Source organism: Nycticebus coucang, chromosome 16 (assembly GCF_027406575.1).
Source record: "Nycticebus coucang isolate mNycCou1 chromosome 16, mNycCou1.pri, whole genome shotgun sequence".
NCBI classification, from domain to species: Eukaryota; Metazoa; Chordata; class Mammalia; order Primates; family Lorisidae; genus Nycticebus; species Nycticebus coucang.
The window spans coordinates 14,878,605-14,899,994 of NC_069795.1; the positions used below are offsets into that span (position 1 = coordinate 14,878,605).

The window sequence follows — 21,390 nt, forward strand, 5'->3', positions numbered from 1 at the left end:
GGGGGTGGAGCACAGGGGGATTATGAGAGTGGTGAAACTATTCTGTATAATACTGGAATAGTGGATAACAAATTAATGTTTTTCTCAAAACACACAGAGCTGTACAACATCAACAGTGAAACTGAGTGAAATGATAAACTTCAGGAACACAATATCACAATTATCACAATAATGTGATACAACAATAAAGTATCATTATTGGCTCATAGTGTTAATATACGTATAAAAGGCAAGAAGTTAACGATAAGGGGAAACTGTGTTTATGTGGTGGGAGGATACAGGGACAGCTTTGTACTTTATGTTCAATTTTTCTGAAAATGGAAAAGTGTTCTAAAAACATCAGTAAATTCACAAAAAGAAATTGTCTCTGTTATCAGATGTCTGGGTGAGGTTGGGGAGAATGGAGAGACAAGGAGAGAGACATGACACACATTTTTGGAAGCTCCTTGGGTACATGGAATACCAGAGAAAAGGGCAGAGCTAAGAAGAGAACTTCTCATCAGTTTTCAAAGCTGCTTCTGAGATCAGTTTTGAGTCCTGTGTTTCACCTCAGTTTCTGAAGGGTTTTGTCCCATGGTTGTTATAGTGATGGGACTACAGACGTGGTAACACAAAGAGTGAATTCTAATGTAAACTGTGGATTTTAGTCTATAATTATGTATAGACACTTGATTATCAATTAAAAACCTCTTTTATTTCTCAAAGTAGTATGCAAAAAAAAAAATAGTTGTTATGGTGACCAATGTTCTAAAATTAAAGGAAACAGACCTATTTTGTTTCCAGAGTTATTTTCTGGTGCTTAATATAATGGAGTTGATGCCTATTGTCTTTCAAATATTTTGGTTTATCTCCAAAAAAAAAGAGAATTCACTGCTTAGGCTGAAGATTAAGATTCTTTAAAACAATATGATAGACTATAGACCTTTGAATGTCACCCTTATCTGTCAGTCAACTCATCGGTAAAATTTACTCATCCGGAGAAAACCAGAGATGATGAAATATGTAACTGAAACCTGCAACACTGCCACATGTAGTATCCCAGGCTATGAAGAATTCTGTTTGGGGTCCCTATGTCCAGACTTTGAAGATACAGCAATTTCTTCTCATTAAATGATGCAACAACTTTATATATACATATAAAAGGGCTGCCCTAACTTGGCAACAAAGCAAACTCAAAATTTTAATGAACATGAGGGCCTCTCCCCGTGACAGGGGACAATGAATGCGTCCTGTTAGGTCATTGTTAAAAAATGAGGAGGACATCCACATGATTTGTCACATGCACTGGCCAGGGTAGATAAGCCTCCCCCTCCACCGGCTGACATTCACACTCTGGGTCTTGCCTGAACAGCAAACCAGCTCACCACCCCTGACACCATGAGCTACTACGGCGGCTACTACGGAGGCCTGGGCTGCGGCTGCAGAGGCTTCGGGGGCCTGGGCTACGGCTACGGCTGTGGCTGTGGCAGCTTCCGCAGACTGGGCTATGGCTGTGGCTTTGGAGGCTACGGGTTCGGCTCTGGGTACGGAGGGTTCAGGTACGGCTGCTGCCGCCCATCTTGCTATGGAGGATATGGCTTCTCCAGCTTCTACTGAAACCATGAGAAGATTACCCATATTTGCCTGCAATAACTCAAAACAGTCAAAAGATCACCTTAGACAAGGCCTGGATCAAGTGCATTCAGTACATGCGATTTTAAGAATATTTAGCATTCCACAATTACCAGCTTCATGTCTTCTGATATCTCTTCTTTGCGCTTTTGTATCTGTGGAATTATTCCATTCCTTATGCAATAAATGTTCTTAACTTAAAACATCATACCTGGTGTTTAACTGTTGTTTAACTCAAATTGACAAGGAAGAAAACAAGCTATGAAATATGCCATGTATACTATATATAATGCAATAATTATGTGTATACATGCACCCACATAGCTGTATTTGTGTGTGTATGCGTGGGTGTGTGTCGTACATATTGTCCTTTGAACACCATTGGCATATGGGGTTGTGGGGATCTAACTCACAGGCAGCTGAAAAACCCATATATATGTATATATATATATATATTTATTTATTTATTTTTTTTTTTTTTGAGACAGTTTCTCACTCTGTCACCTGGGCTAGAGTGCAAAGCATCATCATAGCTCACGGTAACCTCAAACTTCTGGGCTCTGAAGTTTTCTTCCATGAACTTTCTGGAGGAAATCCTTCCTCCTCTGCCTTCCAATTATCTGGGAATAGAGTTATATAACAGTTGGCCAGCTAATATTCTATTTTTAGTTGAGACAGGGGCATATCGTTCCTTGGACTACCATTAAACTCTACTATTATTCAGCTACAGTTGACTGGAAGCCTTGCTGATAATATAGTCAATTAACACACATTTTCTATGTCATATGTATTATATACTGTATTTGTACAATAAAATAGGCTAGAGAAAAGAAAGTGTTATAAAGAAAATTATAAGAGAGAAAAACATCACATTTACTTGCTCATACCGTGGAAGTAAACACCTTCATGTCTTGCAGCCTTCTACACTGAGTATGCTGAGAAGGACGACTGGAAATGCGCAAGTCTTGTTGTGGGAGGGGGGACACAAGAAAATTGAAGGACAACTGACCTTGCTTCAGTTCAATCCCATGTTGTTCCAGGGTTAACTTCACAGGTGCATACGTAAACCAAAGCACTCTGTTTAAAACAATTCTTTCTCCCGGACACCAGACCATATCAGCCATCACATTTTCATTTCAATTTTTGAGCTAGATAACATTGGCGTTTAAATCAGCACTAAAATATAAACTTTATGAACTTTCATACCTATATTGGCTCCAACAGGAGAAATAAGTACTTTTGCATTTTGTTCAAAATCTGTGTTTATTTGGCCCCTTTGGTAAGGAACATGCTGATAAAACAAAACATATCGCTTTATATACATGGACAGCTGAAGTGATCCCTATCAAAGCTCTGGCTGACTTTCAGTTTCTACACCCTAACCCCATTTCCTGTAATTTTAACTTTCATTAAACAACTAACCAATAATGGTGTGCCTTTTCTGGTTGGTACTTCAAGTAAGTATTTACCTAAGAAACATATGTAGTATGGCATTACTATTTTTTTAAAAAACACATAATATTTTTCATGTTTTATTCATTTATCTTTTTTGAGACAGAATCTCATTCAATTGTCTTCAGCAGAGTGCCGTGGCATCGCAGATCACAGCAACCTTGAACTTTTGGGCTCAAGTGATCTTTTTGTCTCAGTCTTTTTTTTTTTTTAATTTTTAGTAGAGACAGGGTCTCACTGTTGCTCAGACTGGTCTCAAACTCCTGAGTTCAAGCAATTCACCAACCTTGGCTTCTAAGAGTGCTAGGATTACAGGTTTAAGCCACTGCACCCGGCCAAACATAATATTTTTAAATACTGCAAAGAAAGTGGATGTCTTTTGTTTTAGTTTAGCATATTTAACAATACCAGGAGAAGAATATGATCGAATTGTAGAAGTGGCAGGAGAACTATAAAGTTTACACAATGCTTAAACCCTCTTACAATCTAGGATGAGAATCAAATTCCAAAAACTAGAATGATTTGCTAAGGATCACAACTCGTATGAGCAGTAGAGGCCAGACTAAAACCAAATACCAGGCATCTACTTCTCCATGCTCCCTATCAAATTCATTTTGAACTTTCTTTCTTATTTGTTGCCATATGCACAGCCTTGAAAATTCTGCTCATACGTCTCTGAAGAGTTTAATCGTCATGCCTGAACAATCACCTGTATTTATTTTGATATTTAAATATTTTGTTGTAAACTTTTGAACTTAATAATTTCAAATTTGTATCTAGATTAAAAAAGCAGTAAATAGTGTCAAATCTAAACTCAATTTTTAAAAATGGTTATCATAATGCATTTAAAAATGCAGATTTGTTTCCTGAACATAGGATAAATTTGTTCAGCCAGATACTATGGCCAAGTATTCTGTTTACTTTAAGTGTGGTGTTATAGTTTCACAGTGAAGAGATCTGGGTAAGTATACCTTACCTTTGGAGGATTATACTATTTAGATTGACTGTGGAAAACAAAATTGCACATAACCATTTGCCTCCCTAAATGATTAATGGCTTCACCTCTAAACAAATACTTTGTGTATCTAAAGAAGAACAATCAATATAATTGTTTGGAGACAGTAACCCTCAAAGTTTAACACACTTTTATCATATTATTATACCCCGTTGTTGGGTTGTGTTGATTTATTCTGGAATGAAGAGAACAATTCCAGAATAAATATCCTTCCATGAGAAATGTCCCCTGAAAAAATGCATCATAGGAGCATCAGCCCCACAAGTGAGAAGAGACCTGGAAGAGTAAAACAGGCAGAGTGACATTATTAAACCTGTAATGTGCAATTTTATAGCTTCCCATTGAGTTAATGACAAATATTAAAATGACCAATTGTCTTTCAATTTAGGATGCACTATAAAAATGCACCAAATTTTAAAGAGACCTGGCTGAGAAATTCAGATAAGATGTGAGATAGTCAAAAGTTTCTTGATGGAGACATAAATAAAAGCATTAATTATAAAATAAATAAATAAATTGAACCTTATTATATTAAGAAATTCTGTTCATTACAAAGATACCATTTTGAAGTGAAAAACAAACTATATTGCTGGGAGAAGATATTTTCAAAACAAAGATTTGACAAAATATCTGTGCTCAAGTATATAAAGAGCTCTTACAAATCAATACTAGAATGTCATAAACTCACTTACAAATGGACAAAATACTTGAGCAGGCAAATCAGAAAGCAATATCTCCTAATGACCAATAGGCATATAAAATGGAGCCTCAAATTATCACTAATTGGGAAAAACCAAGTTAAGACAATAATCAGATATTACTACGTGCCCACAAGGATGAAAGTCTGAAAATGGAAGTGTCATTAAAGATGGGGAATCACTGAAATTCTCTCACATTGCTGCTGAGACAGTAACTTCAGAAGAAAACAATTGTTTTCTGGAAAACAATTGACAAGATCTTCTGATATTGGCCAAAAAGAAGCAATGGAAACATTTTGGATATTAGGACGTGTTTGGAATAGTTAGTGTGCACATATATAGACAAATGCATCAAAAGTTATACTTAAATCCATATTGTAATGTAATTCACTAGAGTATACAATATGCTTCAAAGGAAAGTGCTAATGCAAATGAAATAAACTAATAGTCATATGTTCTTTCAAATTCAAAATCCATTGTAACTCATTTCGTTTTTAAATTCTTATTCAGATACACTCAGAGAATTATCCATGCTTGGTCAGGGGCAGGATGCTTACCTTTAAAGACTCTAGAAGCATTCATTCACTCTACAATTATTTATTTTGTTGTTATTTTACGTTAGTTATTACACAGAGGTAAACAAATGCAGTTGTGAAAATGCATCTTGTGAAAATTACTCAGAAGACTAAAGGTAACTGATCACTATATTTCTGGTCATGTACAGTCAACGAGAACTTAGAGGGTCAAAGTTGAAGTTAAGAGCCCATTATACGAGTGGAATCAGCTTTCGCTGTAAGTCACTGGCTTCTTTGAATCATCTAAGGAAATTTATCTTCAGCTATGGTTTTCTACCCCTTATCTTTTAATATCATACCTACATTTAGGAGATGGTGGAAGCACTTCTAATAGAGATGATTATCTTCCTTTTATTTTTTTTTAATTTTTACATATACATGTGTTTATTAGGTTTCCATTTTTTGCCTTCACAAAATTGAAGAGGCTTAAAATTTAACAACAATAACGATGTTAAAGATAAGGACTAGAAACAAAAACCTCTCAAAGAATGAATGAACATAAATACATTCAGAAAAGAAATCAGAGAATTGCTGCATCGAAATATTAAGCAATAATAATAATGCAAAGAAAGTAAAACTCATATTGTCAAACATGAGTATGTCTATTATAGAGTACTGTGACTCTAAGATTCAGTATGGAGTCATCAGTTAACTTCTTATTATGTTTTTTTAGTCTCAAAAAATAAACAACTAATATTTATTAATAAAAGTAAAAGATAATTTCAAAAAACAGATCATGCCAAATCTTATAGACAATAGAAAAAGAAGAAATACTTCAAAATCATTCTACTTGATCTGGGTATACCTGGACATCAAAATTGGAGAGAATATGAGAATATATTATTATAAAGGGGAAATTACAAATATATTTCACTTATAAATGAGGATGCAATATCCCAAACAACATATTAACAAGTTGAATTAAAAATTAATGTTTAAGTAATGTAGTTTGGTCAAAATTAAGTCCAATTTAATTCTCTCCCCCTCTCCAAAGGGAGACCAGACAGAGAAGGAGGGAGTGGGTGAGGGAAAGGAAAAGAGAAAAAAAAAAAAAAAAAAGATAAGAAAAGAAAATCGTGACTAATTCTCACATAAATTGGATTTGATTATCTTCCTTAATTCCATAGAGCCTAGAATTTAAATTATCTTTTTACATCTAATACCTGAAATATTTAACACAGTGATAGAAAAATAAGGTATTTCTTGAGAAGAATTTAAAAATATCACAGAATAGACAAAGAGAATGTAAGTTTATGGATGTTATGGTAAAAGTGAAGCTACAAGAGGAAGGAATGGGGAAGAGTTAATATGGATTGAGTAAAAATTGATGGGCGTCAAAAACAGAATTTGCCTATTTTATAGTTTCCACTTTGCACCCATAGCTTAATGGCTAATGGGAGGACAGAGGCTGGATAACATTTTAAAACACCTGTTAGAATGACTACAAGCACTGACAAGAAAGAACACTGGTGTGTATAGGAAACAAATAGACCATCAGTCATTGCAGCAGCAAATGCACGATGGAAAAGCAACTCGGAAGAACAATTTCTTACAAAGCTGAACATGGTCTTACCGCACAACCCAGTAATCGGACATGTGCCCGAGAGAACTTACCCAAATCAGCTGAAAACTTATGTCCACACAAAAATCTGAGCACAATGTTGATAAAAGTCTTATTCCTGATTACCAAAACTTAGGAGCAACCAACCTGTCCTTTGATAAGTTAATGGAAATTCTCTATATCCACACAATAGAATATTAGTAAGTGATAAAAGGAAATGAACTATCAAGGAAGAAATGAAGGAATCTTAAAATTATATTGCAAAGCAAAAAGGAGTCAATACTGTGTGATTCTAATTCTCTGATATTCTGGGGAAAGAACACTCTCAAGTTTATAACAGAGAGATCAGTATTTTTAAGGTATTGAGGATCAGTGAGGAAAGAACAGGTGGAGCACAGGGGGATTTTAGGCAGTGAAACTATTCTGTATAATACTATCCACTATCACAGTGGAGACACAAATTCATGTTTTTCTCAAAACACACAGAGCTGTACAACACAAAGATTGAACTGTAATGAAACTATTAAATTTAGTAATATGATACAATAATGTGATACAATAACAATGTATCAATATTGGTTAATCAATGCTAATATATACCCCAAACTAAAGCTAGATGGTAATAATGAAAACTGTGTTTATGTGTATGGCTGGATACAGGAACAATGTGCACTTTATGTTTAATTTTTCTGAAAATGTAAAAGTGTTCTAAAAATGCTAGTTAACTAAATAAAATAAATTGTTTAAAGTATTACGTGTATGGATCAAGAAGTGGTGAATGGAAAGACCAGAAGAAAGACAGGACGTACATTTTTGGAAGCGCCTTGGGTAGACGAAATACCAGAGAAAGGAGCAGATTTGAGAAGAGAACTTCTCGTCAGTTTTCAAAACTGCTTCTGAGGTAAGTTTTGAGTCCTGTGTTTCACCTCAGTTTCTGACAAGTTTTGTCCCATGGTTGTTAAAGCAATAGGACTATAGACGTGGTAACACCAAGAGTGAATTCTAATGTAAATGGTGGATTTTAGTTTACAATTATGTATCAATATTGGCTTATTAGTTAAAAACATTTTTTATTTCTCAAAGTAGAATGCAAGGAAAAATAGTTGTTATGGCGATTAATGTTCTAAAATTAAAGGACAAATAGACCTTTGTTTGCTTCTAGAGTTCTTCTCTGGTGCTGAAAACAATGGAGCTGATGCTTTTTGTCTTTCAGATGTTTTGGTTTATCTCCAAAAAAGATAGACAATTCACCGCTTAGGTTGAAGAATAAGATTCTTGAAAACAATATAATAGACTATAGAGCTGTGAATGTCACCTTTTTCTTGCAATCAACCCACAAGTGAAATTTACCCATTCAAGGAAAACCAGAGATGAAGAAATATGTAACCGAAACCCGGAACACTGTGACATGTGATTGTTGTAATATCCCAGGCTATAAAGAATTCTACTTGGGGTCTGGTATGTCCAGACTTTGAAGATACAGCAATTTCTTCTCATTAAATGATGCAACAACTTTATATATACATATAAAAGGGCTGCCCTAACTTGGCAACAAAGCAAGCTCAACAGTTTAATGCGTGTGAGGCCTCTCCCCATGACAGGGGACAATGAATGTGTCCTGTTAGGTCATTGTTAAAAAATGAATGGCACAAGAGGACATCCACGTGATTAGTCACATGCGCTGGCCAGGGTCCTCCCCCTCCACGGGCTGACAGTCACACTCGGGATCTTGCCTGAACAGCAAACCAACTCACCACCCCTGACACCATGAGTTATTACGGCAGCTACTACGGAGGCCTGGGCTGTGGCTGCAGAAGCTTTGGGGGCCTGGGCTGTGGCTGCAGAAGCTTCGGGGGCCTGGGCTGCGGCTGCAGCTATGGGTACGGCTCTGGCAGCTTCCGCGGACTGGGCTACGGCTGTGGCTTTGGAGGCTACGGGTTCGGCTCTGGGTACGGAGGGTTCGGGTTCGGCTGCTGCCGCCCATCTTGCTATGGAGGATATGGCTTCTCCAGCTTCTACTAAATGAATTCTGTACCCTGGGAACCCAATACTTGAAACCATGAGAAGATTACCCTAATGAGACTGCAATAACTCAAACAAAAATTGATCATCATGGACCAAGCCAACGTCAAGAGCACTTGTCATCTAAGATTTTAAGAAAAATTTTCATCTTTTAATTGTCTGCATCCTGTGTCCTGGTTATCCCCTATTTGTATTCACATAATTTGGAATTTGTCAGTTCCCTTTGCAATAAATATTCTTCATTCAAAATGGCATAAATGGCATTTATTTGTTAATTAATGTAAGTGTTGAATCTCCATTTTGTTATACATTTCTTGAGTGTTTTCAAATAAGCAAACCTTGAAATTCTTGTCTGATTTCCATGAAATTATCAAAGCAAAGTTTATCAGGACTAGTTCAGTTTCCACATGGAAGACACCTTTTTCTTTAACACTTAGTTTTGGTGAATCTTGAACCCACTAATTTATAGTTTATCTCAATCTAAATAAAGATAACTAGTACACAATGATAAATTTGAGTGATATTAAAGTATGAAGATGAAATAGAAGACTCAGACTTGTTTACTAAAAATATGAATAGATTTGCTGAACCAGAACCAGCTAGTAAGACCTACTCTTTCAGTGTAGTCACAGTGTATTACCTTCACATTAACTAGATCAAATTAGGAATTGCTCAGCGATTCTACTGGAGGTCTACACTGCTTAATTTGACAGGGATTAACAATACCTGTATCATTTTTTTAATGGTTAAGGGCATATCTTCATAATATGAGTAAAAACCTTCTGTGGATATAAATTAAGAGTAATACTTTATACACATCCTTGGAAAAAATATTTTACACTCTTAGTACAATATTGTATTATCATGCTATTAGAACTTGAATTAATTGATTTATTGATCTCTGCAGGGTTTAAGGAAAACAGAATATATTTACTTTGAGGGAAAAGCTTAACTTACCTTAGGAAGAACATACAACAGCAGGATCATCAGACTAAAACCTGATACACGTTTGACAGAGTTAGATAAGCAGACATCCTGATACTTGTTTGAAAGGATGTGATAAATTGTAGAACCCTGAAATTAACCAAATACTTTCACTTAGTCATAAGTGAAGCATAACCATTCAAGAAAATATGGAGATGAAGCAATGCTTAATTTAAAAACATGTCACTGCCATAGTATGCCTATGAAGAATTCTATCTCAGATCTAGCATGTCCAGAATTTGAAGATACTGCAACTTCTTCTCATAAAAGTGATGCAATATGTTCAAGGGACTCTATGACATGGTAACAATGCAAGCTCAAACACTTTAATGAGTTGTAGGGCCTCTTTACATGTCAGGATTGTGAGGAGTAAATATAGCACAGAAAATGACACTAAAATAGGTGGCAAGTGTTTTATCATATAATCTTTCATGGTACATTGAAGTCAATATCACAAATGAGATTCTTCCTTGTACAGCAAACCAACTCATCACCCCCACACCATGAACTACTATGGCAGCAACTATGGAGGCCTGGGCTATGGCTGTGGCTGTGGATGTGGCAGCTGTCACAGACTGGGCCACGGTTGTGGCTTTAGAAGCTTATAGGTACAGCTCTGGATACAGAGGCTAGGGATATGGCTGCTGCTGTCACCCATCATGCTATGGAAGATATGGATTCTTGGGCTTCTAATAAACGATTGCCCCAGGAACCCAGTGTCTGAAACTATAAGGGGACTTTCCAAAGCACATTTCAATCATTAGACAACCAACATCATGCTGGAGCTATTTTCACAAAAGAATTTCATTTTAGCTAACTTTTTTTCAGTGAGTTTCCTGTGGCATGATACAGCATTCTTATGCACCATCATCATTACATTGAAAATTGTTCAACTTAAAAAGGCGAAAAAAAGCAACAAGACTTTATTGTGAACCCATTTATTTTTTAGCTTAGGTACAGTTAAATTCAAAGAGCTTTCTTAGCTGAATTTCAGTTAAACTCTTTTCTGATTAAAAATTGGGCAGGAAGGAGAATTTTATTGATGAAGTAAGAAAAAATGTAAACAAACATTCATTTTTTTTCCAAAATCAAATTATTTAATCAGCTAACTACATAAAATTAAGTCATTTTGCATAAATTGGCCAAAAATGACTAAGTATGTTTGATTTAGGACCATATGAGTATTATAAATTTGCTGAACTGGAACAGACAGCAAATAACAGCAGTAATGCTCACCTCATATTGAAAGTGAAAAACATAACTCACAAAAGTTATAGCAGCTCTACTGGCAGCATCAGTATTAGGACTATGGCTAAGGGCTTCTGAATTTAGGCACCATGATGCCGTATCCTTTCCTGGTCTGGTTTTTCGCAGTATGTAGCCAAAGAGAGTAATTGAAATGTTCTGTTCTGTAGCTGCATTAATGGAGATGTGGAGGATTCCCTTTCTTAGAATACCATTTCCATCACATTTTGCTGCTCTAACATAGAGATTGGGAGTCTTTTTTTTGTAGAGACAGAGTCTCACTTTATGGCCCTCGGTAGAGTGCTGTGGCCTCACACAGCTCACAGCAACCTCCAACTCCTGGGGCTTAAGCGATTCTCTTGCCTCAGCCTCCCGAGTAGCTGGGACTACAGGCGCCCACCACAATGCCCGGCTATTTTTTGGTTGCAGTTTGGCAGGGGCCGGGTTTGAACCCGCCACCCTCGGTATATGGGGCCGGTGCCTTACCGACTGAGCCACAGGCACCGCCCGAGATTGGGAGTCTTAAGTTCAATGTTAACTTTACCTTGATTTCACCTAGATTTGCATCTATATGCAAATCTACTCATATATGCACATATGTATAGCATACCTATAGCTATCTGTTTGCGTACATTTCTATCAAAAGATCAAAACTTTTATTTTAAAGGCACAAAGTTAAATTTGCTCAGCCACCTGGTATCACCTATCCTTCCAGCTGATCCTATCTGGATGTTCTAGGTTCACAATGAACAGTGAGCATCATTGTGTGGTTCCGTTACTTTGCACTTAGTCACTCAGGTTAATCTGGTTACAAAGTTAAAGGACATACCCTTTAGGGATAGAAATAAAAGCAACCATCAACATCTTCAGGTTGAAAAGCATTGTGCCTGACATGTACAGCAAAATACATTATGAAATTTTATTACACTATTTTTTTATTTAATTAATGTTTATCTGAGTGAAGAAAACAAAATTGATTGTACAGAAAAAGGATCCCTGACTTCCAAATAAAAGCTGTCATTTGTTGAATGAAAGACTTTGTTTACACCATTTCCCACATCAATACAGGATCTTGGCTTCATAATCAACTTTTATCTTCTTATGGGATAAATCTCTCAAAAAGAGAATGACAAAGAAATAAGCATTCAAATCTTTGAGTCCACCGAATTAAGAGAAAACAACCTCAAAAGAAATGTACATTTCTCAGTTTCCAAAGGTAATCAATACTCAAAGGATATTACCATTATCCTATCTTTTTCTATCAGGAAAAGGATCAATAAAAAACTGTTTTGGTTCATGTATTTCAAGGCATTATTTTACAACTTATTCTTGGTCATATATGTACACATGCATGTGTATTTATAGATGTATGTATATGTTTCAAAGTGAGATGTGTACCTACACATATATCATTAATTTCTTCTTTGAAAATACATAAATAAATCAGGGCATATTTTTGTGTTGAACTTTGTTTGAAAAATCTATTCATTTTTATTTCCTGTGGACTTAGCTATGTGCACCAGAAACAGCATAAATTAGTCTTTTATCAGGATCACACAGACTAGCAGATTTATCAAAGCATTCGTGATATTCTTAAGCTGATTAGATTTACTTTTTATTATTTGGCTTCAAAATTACACATTAAAAACAAAAAATTTCCCTAGTAGTTTTATTTTTTGGAAAAAAGTGAAGATGGAATGAATGTTAATAAAGGAGGAAAAAAGAATGTAACAGCCAAGGCAAATATTGGGTTAAATACGCCTTTAAAACCCGAAAGCCATTTCAGTTCATATTTCACCTTAGAAACTCACTACAAGTTGTGGCAGACAGAATTAATTCTTTCATTCACCCAACAAAATTTTTGTTTGTTTGGAAGAACAGTGAACAAATCCGATTGAGAAAATGCATTATTAAAAATGTAACTTATAAACTTCAAATGACAAATATCCTCAGCCATATGCTTAAAGTTAAAATATTGCTTAAAGATCCAAGCCCAGGGTATGGTCAAATTCTGGTGAGCTTAAAATTGGGCTTGATTTACTATCTCCCCAGAATGAAGTGAAGAAATCTGTGAAGACTGGCCAGCTCCCCTTGCATCTTGCTTTTTGCCCTAGTCACTCAATTCTGCAAATTTAAATGTAAGGCATCAAGATTTTAATACTTCTGTTAAAAATATTACATGGCCCACACAGTATAGAAATAAGGTATATAGTTTAACAATTTAAAACCTTAATGAATAAGCAATATCTCATAAAAAAGTTTGCAAATTCAGAGAAAATAATGGGGTGTGGCACACAGAACTGGAAAAGCAAATACAATAGAACCTCTGTAAATTGACCACCCGAGGGACAGTACCAAACTGGTCAACATAAAGAGCTGGTCAACATGAAGAGCTGGTCAACATGAAGAGCTGGTCAATGTAAGGAACACTGAGTACACATGGTGTATGTCTGGACTATGAAAATTAGGGCAACTTAAGTGGGCAGTGAACTATAGAAATTCTACTGTGTAAGGTCAAAAATAATGTGATAAAATGAGGTATATAAATAGAAGGATGACAAGGAGTGGAAAAATGACCATAAACAAACACCCAGTTGTTGCTAGGACGTGTTGGGAAAGAATGCTGAATACAATGTAAGGTGGAGTTTGGTAAAGAGAACTGACACAGAGATTATGAGCAAGAGGTTTCTGTAAAGCAAGGAACCAGATCATCCACATTTCCAGATAACACTTTAGGTAGAGCCCATCCTAGATAAGTGAGTAATGATATAAAGAGAATGTTTCTAAGCAGATGTTCAGGCTGTTTATAACGGTGAGTTTGTTCTCTTAGATTATGTCTCAGTTTCTAAATAAATTTTATTATGTTGATAAGCCAAAAAGATGTTCTTCAAGCTGATAGATAAAATAAAAATGGCTTTATATTTTTCCTATGTGTATACATATATAAAGATATATATATGGATATTGATAAACCAAAAAGATGTTCTGCAAGCTGATAGATAAAATAAAAATGGTTTTAAATTGCACTATATATATATATATGGGTATTGATTAGCCAAAAAATGTTCTACAAGCTGATAGATAAAATAAAAGTAGTTTTATATTATGTCTCTGTCTATATGCATTATATATGTGTATATATTTGAGCAGATTTGCTAAATAATCTTCAGTCAATAAGCTGAGTTCACCTTATGTCTTTAACAGGTGGAACAGGTATATATACACACACACACAAAATACAAAATAGAAATGTATGCATATTTCTCTTACTTTGTGTATACTACTGATGGTCAGAGCATTTGTTTATCCAAAATGGTTTCTTTTCTTTTGAAACAGGGTACGTCCTTTAGTTCTTAACCTGAGAAATAGATTTGACATTTTAAAAATTTTCTAGATTTAAAAGTGTTAAACTTGATCAACGCATCTGAATCTAGATGGGAGTAAGATACAACAATCCAAATAATGATATAAACATTGAGAAATAGGAAAACATTTAATGACAAAACTGTATCAAATACAAATGGTAGAATATACTTGGTAAGGAAGAATTCTATTTAGGGAATTTTTTTTTATTTTGTGACTTTGAAGACATAGACTCATTATTAAAGAAAAAAAAAAAAAGAATGTGATGAGTTCAAAGGGGTTCTAACCAGGCAGCTAAACAAGCTCAAAAATTTTAATGAGTGTGTGCCTCTCCTGTTTTAACAGATTAATGAGTTGCATCAAGTAAATGAATAACTTGGAATGCTACAAAAGAATGGCCACAGTTGGCATCACATGCTCTGACCAGGGTATATAAGCTTTCCCCTCCACAGGCTGACATTCACACTCAGGTTCTTGCCTGAACAGCAAACCAACTCACCACCCCTAACACCATGAGCTACTACGGCGGCTACTACGGAGGCCTGGGCTGCGGCTGCGGAGGCCTCCGGGGCCTGGGCTACGGCTACGGCTGTGGCTGTGGCAGCTTCCGCAGACTGGGCTATGGCTGTGGCTTTGGAGGCTACGGGTACGGCTCTGGGTACGGAGGGTTCGGGTGCGGCTGCTTCCGCCCATCTTGCTATGGAGGATACGGCTTCTCCAGCTTCTACTGAGCTACTGCTATAGTAACCAACCTACCTTACCACGAGAAAATAATCTTCAGTCAACCGGCTGAGTTCACCCTAGGTCTTTCAGCAGGTGAAATCTAAGAATTTCAAAGAATTTATTGTTTATTAGAGTGTCTACATCATGTCTCCTTTCATCCTCAGCGTGGGGGAATAATAGCTGGTTGATGTACAATTCCAATAAATGACGTAATTAAACAAAAAAATACGGTTTTTGTTTGGTTCATTTATCTCAATTGTGTGTAAATACCCATATGTAAGTTTTATTAATTGTTAAGTAAAAATAGAACACACACATCATTATATAGGCACATAAATATAGGCATATATGATATTATATGATGTATAAATTGACATACAGAAAAATAGCTTTACCTTGAGAATTAGTCTTCAAAACAATAGAATATAATTATTTTCCTTTAGTTAGATAACTGTGAGAATTGACTTTGATAGCAACAAAATAAAGTATGTAGTTTTAAGTTTATACTCATTTTAAGAAATTGACTTATTTTACATATTTCAAATATTACGTATTTTAAATTTCTCAGTGGAGTTCGAAATTGTGAACTAACCTTCCAACTCCTTCAAAAAATTTTATTCTCTTTATTTTCAATAAAATCAGGTGTTGTTAGATATGCCTTTTATGGATGTATCTACATGCTAGACTTCTGTATTAGTGAGGGTTCTCCAGAGTAACAGAACCAGTATCACCCCATGATATACATGGACACACAGCAAGGTGTTTACTATGAGGGAAGAGCTCGCAAGGTTTTATTCTGTTCAGGCCCTCAACAGATTCCATGCTGCCCACACACTTGCATGAGGGGATCTTTAATCAGTCTATAAACCAAATAATATTTCCTGAAAAACTGTCAGATATACACTGAGAAATAATGTTTTACCAGCTGTCTTGGCATCCCTTAATCCAGGAATCTGACACTTAAAATTAACCATGAAAATATTTGTATCATTAACACATTAATCAAAGAAAACTTTTGAATATTCTCATAATACATATCCCTCAACCTTTAGGAAAAGTGAGATTTTGCTATGAATCTTTGCATTATATGTAATCTTCCTTTATTCATAATTTTCTCCTTTTATCTAGTATTTTATGCATGTAAAATAAACCTAACCTAAAGGTCCTTTACAAACTAGATGATAAAATAGGACCTTTAGTCATCCAAGGCCTTCCACTTGTCTTTTTATGGAAATACTGTGTTCATCACCATCATCATCATACCAAAGGATTTGTAAGCTTTTTACTGTGGGCAGAATAAATGCACAGAAATATTCACGCAAGGCAAAGTACTGTGTAGCTTCAACTGATGAAAAATATCATTCAACAATTTTAAAAAAGATAAATTTTAGTAAACCATCATAACTTTAAAAAATAACCAAAACAATATTGTTTTTTCAAAACTGAATTTCAGCTAATGATATAAACTTACAGATGTTTGATATAAACCAGTCAATGGGAACAAAAAATGGAATTATAGAATTCAAGGACAAAAGATGACATAAAAAACTATTCAATGCTGTCCCCTAATTTTGTAAACATAGAAACTCAGAATATGTGATTTTTCCTGATAATTAGAAGCAAGACTAGGATCAAAATTATGCTGTCTGGATTCCCAGGTATTAGACTACATTATTCAGACTCTCTTCTTACGTATTTTTCTCCTTCAATGTTGTCAAATAGAGATTTTTGAATATTCTGGTCATAGTTATAAAAGCTGAATTATTACAATTTATTTTATGATGAAAGGTCTCTTCTATTAACACCCATATTTCATTTTTATTGTTCTTATACAAAGAATTGAACTAACCAATATTTAGTTATTCTGCTTCTGAATGTAAGTAAACAATAAACAATGTTAAAATTAAATTGTAGGCTAAAAAAGTAGATCATGACTTGTTTCAGTCAATGCTATCAGGGCAGTTCTATGCAGGAGGCTGAGCAGAGGACATAGGACTAAGTACCTCTATGGATGGTGGAGCTCTAAGTGTGACCCAGTAGAATAGGATTTCACTGAAAGTAGTTTCCTCACATTTGGGTAATATCTCCAGTGACAGTTTCTATGGCTCTGAAAAGTAGTAATCACTATAATTATTACTACATTGACATTCTTAGTATAATCAATATTATCACAATTCAATCTGTTTAGGGGGAAAGAGAGAAAGAAAGAGTTTTGAATTAAATAAAAAGAATTCTTTACTTCCAGGAAAAATGTAAAAATATTTTTTACCCTTCCATCCACCAACATGAGTAGAAAATTGGATCAAGGGTTAAAGCTGCTTAAAAAATAATAATGGTACAAATCTACTTTTGATACAATAAATAGACAGAAAATTGATAACCCCTTAAAAATTCCAAGGTTAATTTTCTCACTTGTGCATAAAAGGAGAAAAACAGATGCTACATTTTGTTCAAAAGATTTTTTGTGCCTTTACAGTTAATGAACAAATGGATTATGCCTATCATAGTCACACTTTCTTCTTTAAGAAACATTTAGCATTTGTCAGATTATTGAAGTTATACAGTTATATTTCATATTATTTCTATATATACAGACAGTCTTTGGCATCAAAAACAAAAAAGTAGCATGTAATCAAGATCACATGGTCTGACAGAGCTACCCAAGAATGCAAAATCCTTAATAGCAGGCAATTTATTCATAATTCTAAATGATTTATAAAAATGAAAATTTTTGCTTTATCAATTGACTGATTTTCTTAAAGGGGCAGTAACAATGCAATTAAATTGGGTTAGAGATTATAGAGCAAGTCTACTGTTGGTCTGTGTCCTATCCTTACACAACTTGTTGGAACTCTTGTGCAGACTTGAACCGTTTTCCAAAATAGCCAGTGAGTTGCTCATAGTATGCCATGCATGGCCATTGCTTTGATGTCAATTAAGTCATGTAATTTTTTCAAACAATTTTTGATTGTCAACTAAATGCTAGGGTTTGATTTGACACCAGGAAAGGCAGACAACAAACACTTTGAAAAAAAAAACAAAAAACAGAAGTGACATCTGAACTGGAGGTCATCATGTTAAATGAAATAAAGAAGGCACTGAGAGACAAATAGCACATTCTGTAACTCAGGCATGAGAGCTGAAACAGGTGATCTCTTGGCAGTTGAAAGCGGGATGTTAAATACCAGAGTCTGGGAAAGGTGTACAGTGGATGCGGGGCCAGGGGTATGAAGAAAAGTGGGTTAACTTAGTACAAACCTACAGTTAGATAAAGGGTATAAGTTAGCAACAATGTATTGTCTATTCAAAGTTTCTAGAAAAGAAGACTTGAATTGTCAACAGCATGTAAGCATGGTAAGTACTCAAAGTGAATACCTCAAATACTGTACTTTATTGCATAGTCTATGCATAGAACAAAATATCACATGTACCCTGTAAGTGTGTAGAATGTTATGGACACAAAATTAAAATAAAATAAAAATTAAAAACAAATATGCCATTCAATTACTTGTAAATCTCAACAAAAGCTTAAGGGTGTGATTATAGGTATATAGTAACCAGCAAGTTTTTGGAGTTTCAAGTTTCAAGATAGATAGGTGCGTGTGGGTGGGGCTTAATCAGATGCAGGTCAGCCTTGTGTGTTGGTAACTCTCTGGGTTTAGCTAAGGGACTCTGTGAACACCAGACCAACTGTTCCTCAAAAGCTTCTCCCTACCCCTTGGTTTCTTCATCACTGTGACTTATATTCAGAGAATTTCATATGTTATTCTAAGTTTACGAATCTTTTTAAAATTTCAGGTAATTTGAAAAGTTGAAAAATGTTTTAAATAAGAGACAGCATTATCGATGTCATGGATTGGGACAGTTGACATTTTAGGAAAGGCTAGAAATTGCTTGAAAACAAACAAACAAAAAAAAATGGTACAGAAGAGGCGAAGAGAAAACAAGGGAAAATGTGCGATGTTGCTTATGAGGATCTGAATGGAAGGAATGCTGTGCTGATTTGAGTAAATCGGTTGTAATTGAAATAATTTCACTTACTTCATACTTTTATATGGACACAGGGATGAATAGTGGAGGAAAGGAAGTTGGGGGAATGTTTGTGGTGAAATTTGAAAAAAAAATACAGGCTATGTGGTTTAATGATAAAAGGTAGAAAAATACAGGGAATGGTATATTGAGCAGGTATAATCATCATTTGTGAAAGCACTGAAGTTAGAACTTATTACAGGAAAATGATCTAGGATATAAGAGAATACTCTGATGACACTACGCATTGGCTGGATTTTTGACCATTGTAATAGTCTCTCCATTTGCGACTCCAATTGTCCTTATTGTTCAATCAGAGCAAATAGTTTGCATTCTGGTTTGTACAGTCAAAAATAAACAACAGTTGTCCATGGTCAAAATTCTCAAACTCAAGAAATTAGACGATGTTTTATTGTTGCTTTCTAGTATATACAACAGATAAAATAAACCTTTCTTGTCTCTTATGCTACAAAATATGTGTGTCGTATGAAGAAACTGATAGATGTAAGAGTTTTGATTTTGGCTAATTCTTAAAATTTTGTAGAATCAATTATAACCCCCCCCCCCCCAAACAAAATGCTTGTGATTGGAATGTCTTTAATTAGGAATTCAAGAACATTTCATGCGATCTATGTGAAGGGACCAATAATAATTCTATGTAGAGTTTGGTATGCATAGCCTTTGAAGAAACAGCAATTTCTTCTAATAAAATTAAAGCAACAAGCTCAGGGACAACCTAACTAGGTAGCTATGCATTCTTAAAGAGTGTTGTCAGGGGACATGGATTAATGAGCTGCCTGGGGCAAGATACTTGTCATCTTGTGAAATGACACAAGAAGGGGCACATTTTTTATCACATGCTTCGGCCAGGGTATATAAGCCTCCCCCTACACGGGCTGACAGTCACACTCGGAATCTTGCCTGAACAGCAAACCAGCTCACCACCCCTGACACCATGCGTTATTACGGCGGCTATTACGGAGGCCTGGGCTGCAGCTGCGGAGGCTTCGGGGGCCTGGGCTACGGCTATGGCTGTGGCTGTGGCAACTTCCGCAGACTGGGCTATGGCTGTGGCTTTGGAGGCTACGGGTACCGCTCTGGGTTGGGAGGGTTCGGCTGCTGCCGCCCATCCTACTACAGAGGATTTGGCTTCTCTGGATTCTACTAAATGGATGGCTGAAATTGGAAGCAGAGGGAAAACCTCCAACTATGTTTTGTCCTATCCTGTGCTTTCACTCCAGAAATACTCATCCATCCTGTTTTTGTCAGCATTAATGGATAGATATTTATCAATGGCTAGGCTGATTCTTTGGATTTGGGGTGTCTTTTTATCCCCAGAACTCATCAACTAAATGCATAGTCACCTCGTATAACCACTCTAGTCCGTGTCCTCAGTTTTGGTTTATTTTTTTTGCTTACTACTGTTACCATGATGTTATCTTTCCATAAAAATCCTAAAGAAAACTTGCATTTTGCTTTAACTAATAAATGGATGACTTAAAATATAAATATTTTGATTCTTTTGAATGCTTGTGTTTTTATTATTTAACATGCAAAAAAGCTTGTGCTTTTATTATTTAACGAATGCAAAAAATATTTATGAAGCAATGAAATCTGTGGCTATCTTACAGGGTATGATGAAAATATTTCTAGTGCTCTGTATTATACAAGCTTGAGAAAATATAGGGTGTCATATTAACGGTAAATAAAAATAACTTGCCCCTGTCTACTCACTTTGGATATCAGATCCTGTCAATTGCCCCCCCAGTGTTCCAGTAATTACTAAGGAGAGTGCCATTCTCACATTCTGCTGTGTAATGCTGGTGGTATTAGCTGATACATTTTTGGTACCACTGTTTTGACCAGGCATTTCTTTCTTTCTTTTTTTTTTTTTTTTGTAGAGACAGAGTTTCACTTTATGGCCCTCGGTAGAGTGCCGTGGCGTCACACAGCTCACAGCAACCTCCAGCTCCTGGGCTTAGGTGATTCTCTTGCCTCAGGTTCCCAAGTAGCTGGGGCTACAGGCGCCCACCACAATGTCTGGCTATTTTTTGTTATTGTTGCAGTTTGGCCTGGGCCGGTTTTGAACTTACCACCCTCCGTATATGGGGC

General features: G+C 35.6%; 3 protein-coding genes across 3 annotated transcripts; all 3 read left to right on the top strand.

Moving 5' to 3' along the window:
• Positions 1-1,377: 1,377 nt before the first annotated feature.
• On the top strand, positions 1,378-1,596 carry LOC128568028 (keratin-associated protein 19-3-like). Its single transcript, XM_053565698.1, has one exon. The coding sequence runs from the start codon at positions 1,378-1,380 to the stop codon at positions 1,594-1,596; it is 219 nt and encodes a 72-aa protein (XP_053421673.1).
• Positions 1,597-8,679: 7,083 nt separating this feature from the next.
• Positions 8,680-8,934, top strand: LOC128567203 (keratin-associated protein 19-6-like). The gene is made up of 2 exons (XM_053564212.1): positions 8,680-8,723; positions 8,802-8,934. Exons 1-2 carry the CDS (start codon positions 8,680-8,682, stop codon positions 8,932-8,934), a joined length of 177 nt encoding a protein of 58 aa, XP_053420187.1.
• Positions 8,935-20,233: 11,299 nt separating this feature from the next.
• LOC128567181 (keratin-associated protein 19-3-like) lies at positions 20,234-20,446 on the top strand. Its single transcript, XM_053564174.1, has one exon. It carries the CDS (start codon positions 20,234-20,236, stop codon positions 20,444-20,446), a length of 213 nt encoding a protein of 70 aa, XP_053420149.1.
• The last annotated feature ends 944 nt before the right edge of the window (positions 20,447-21,390 follow it).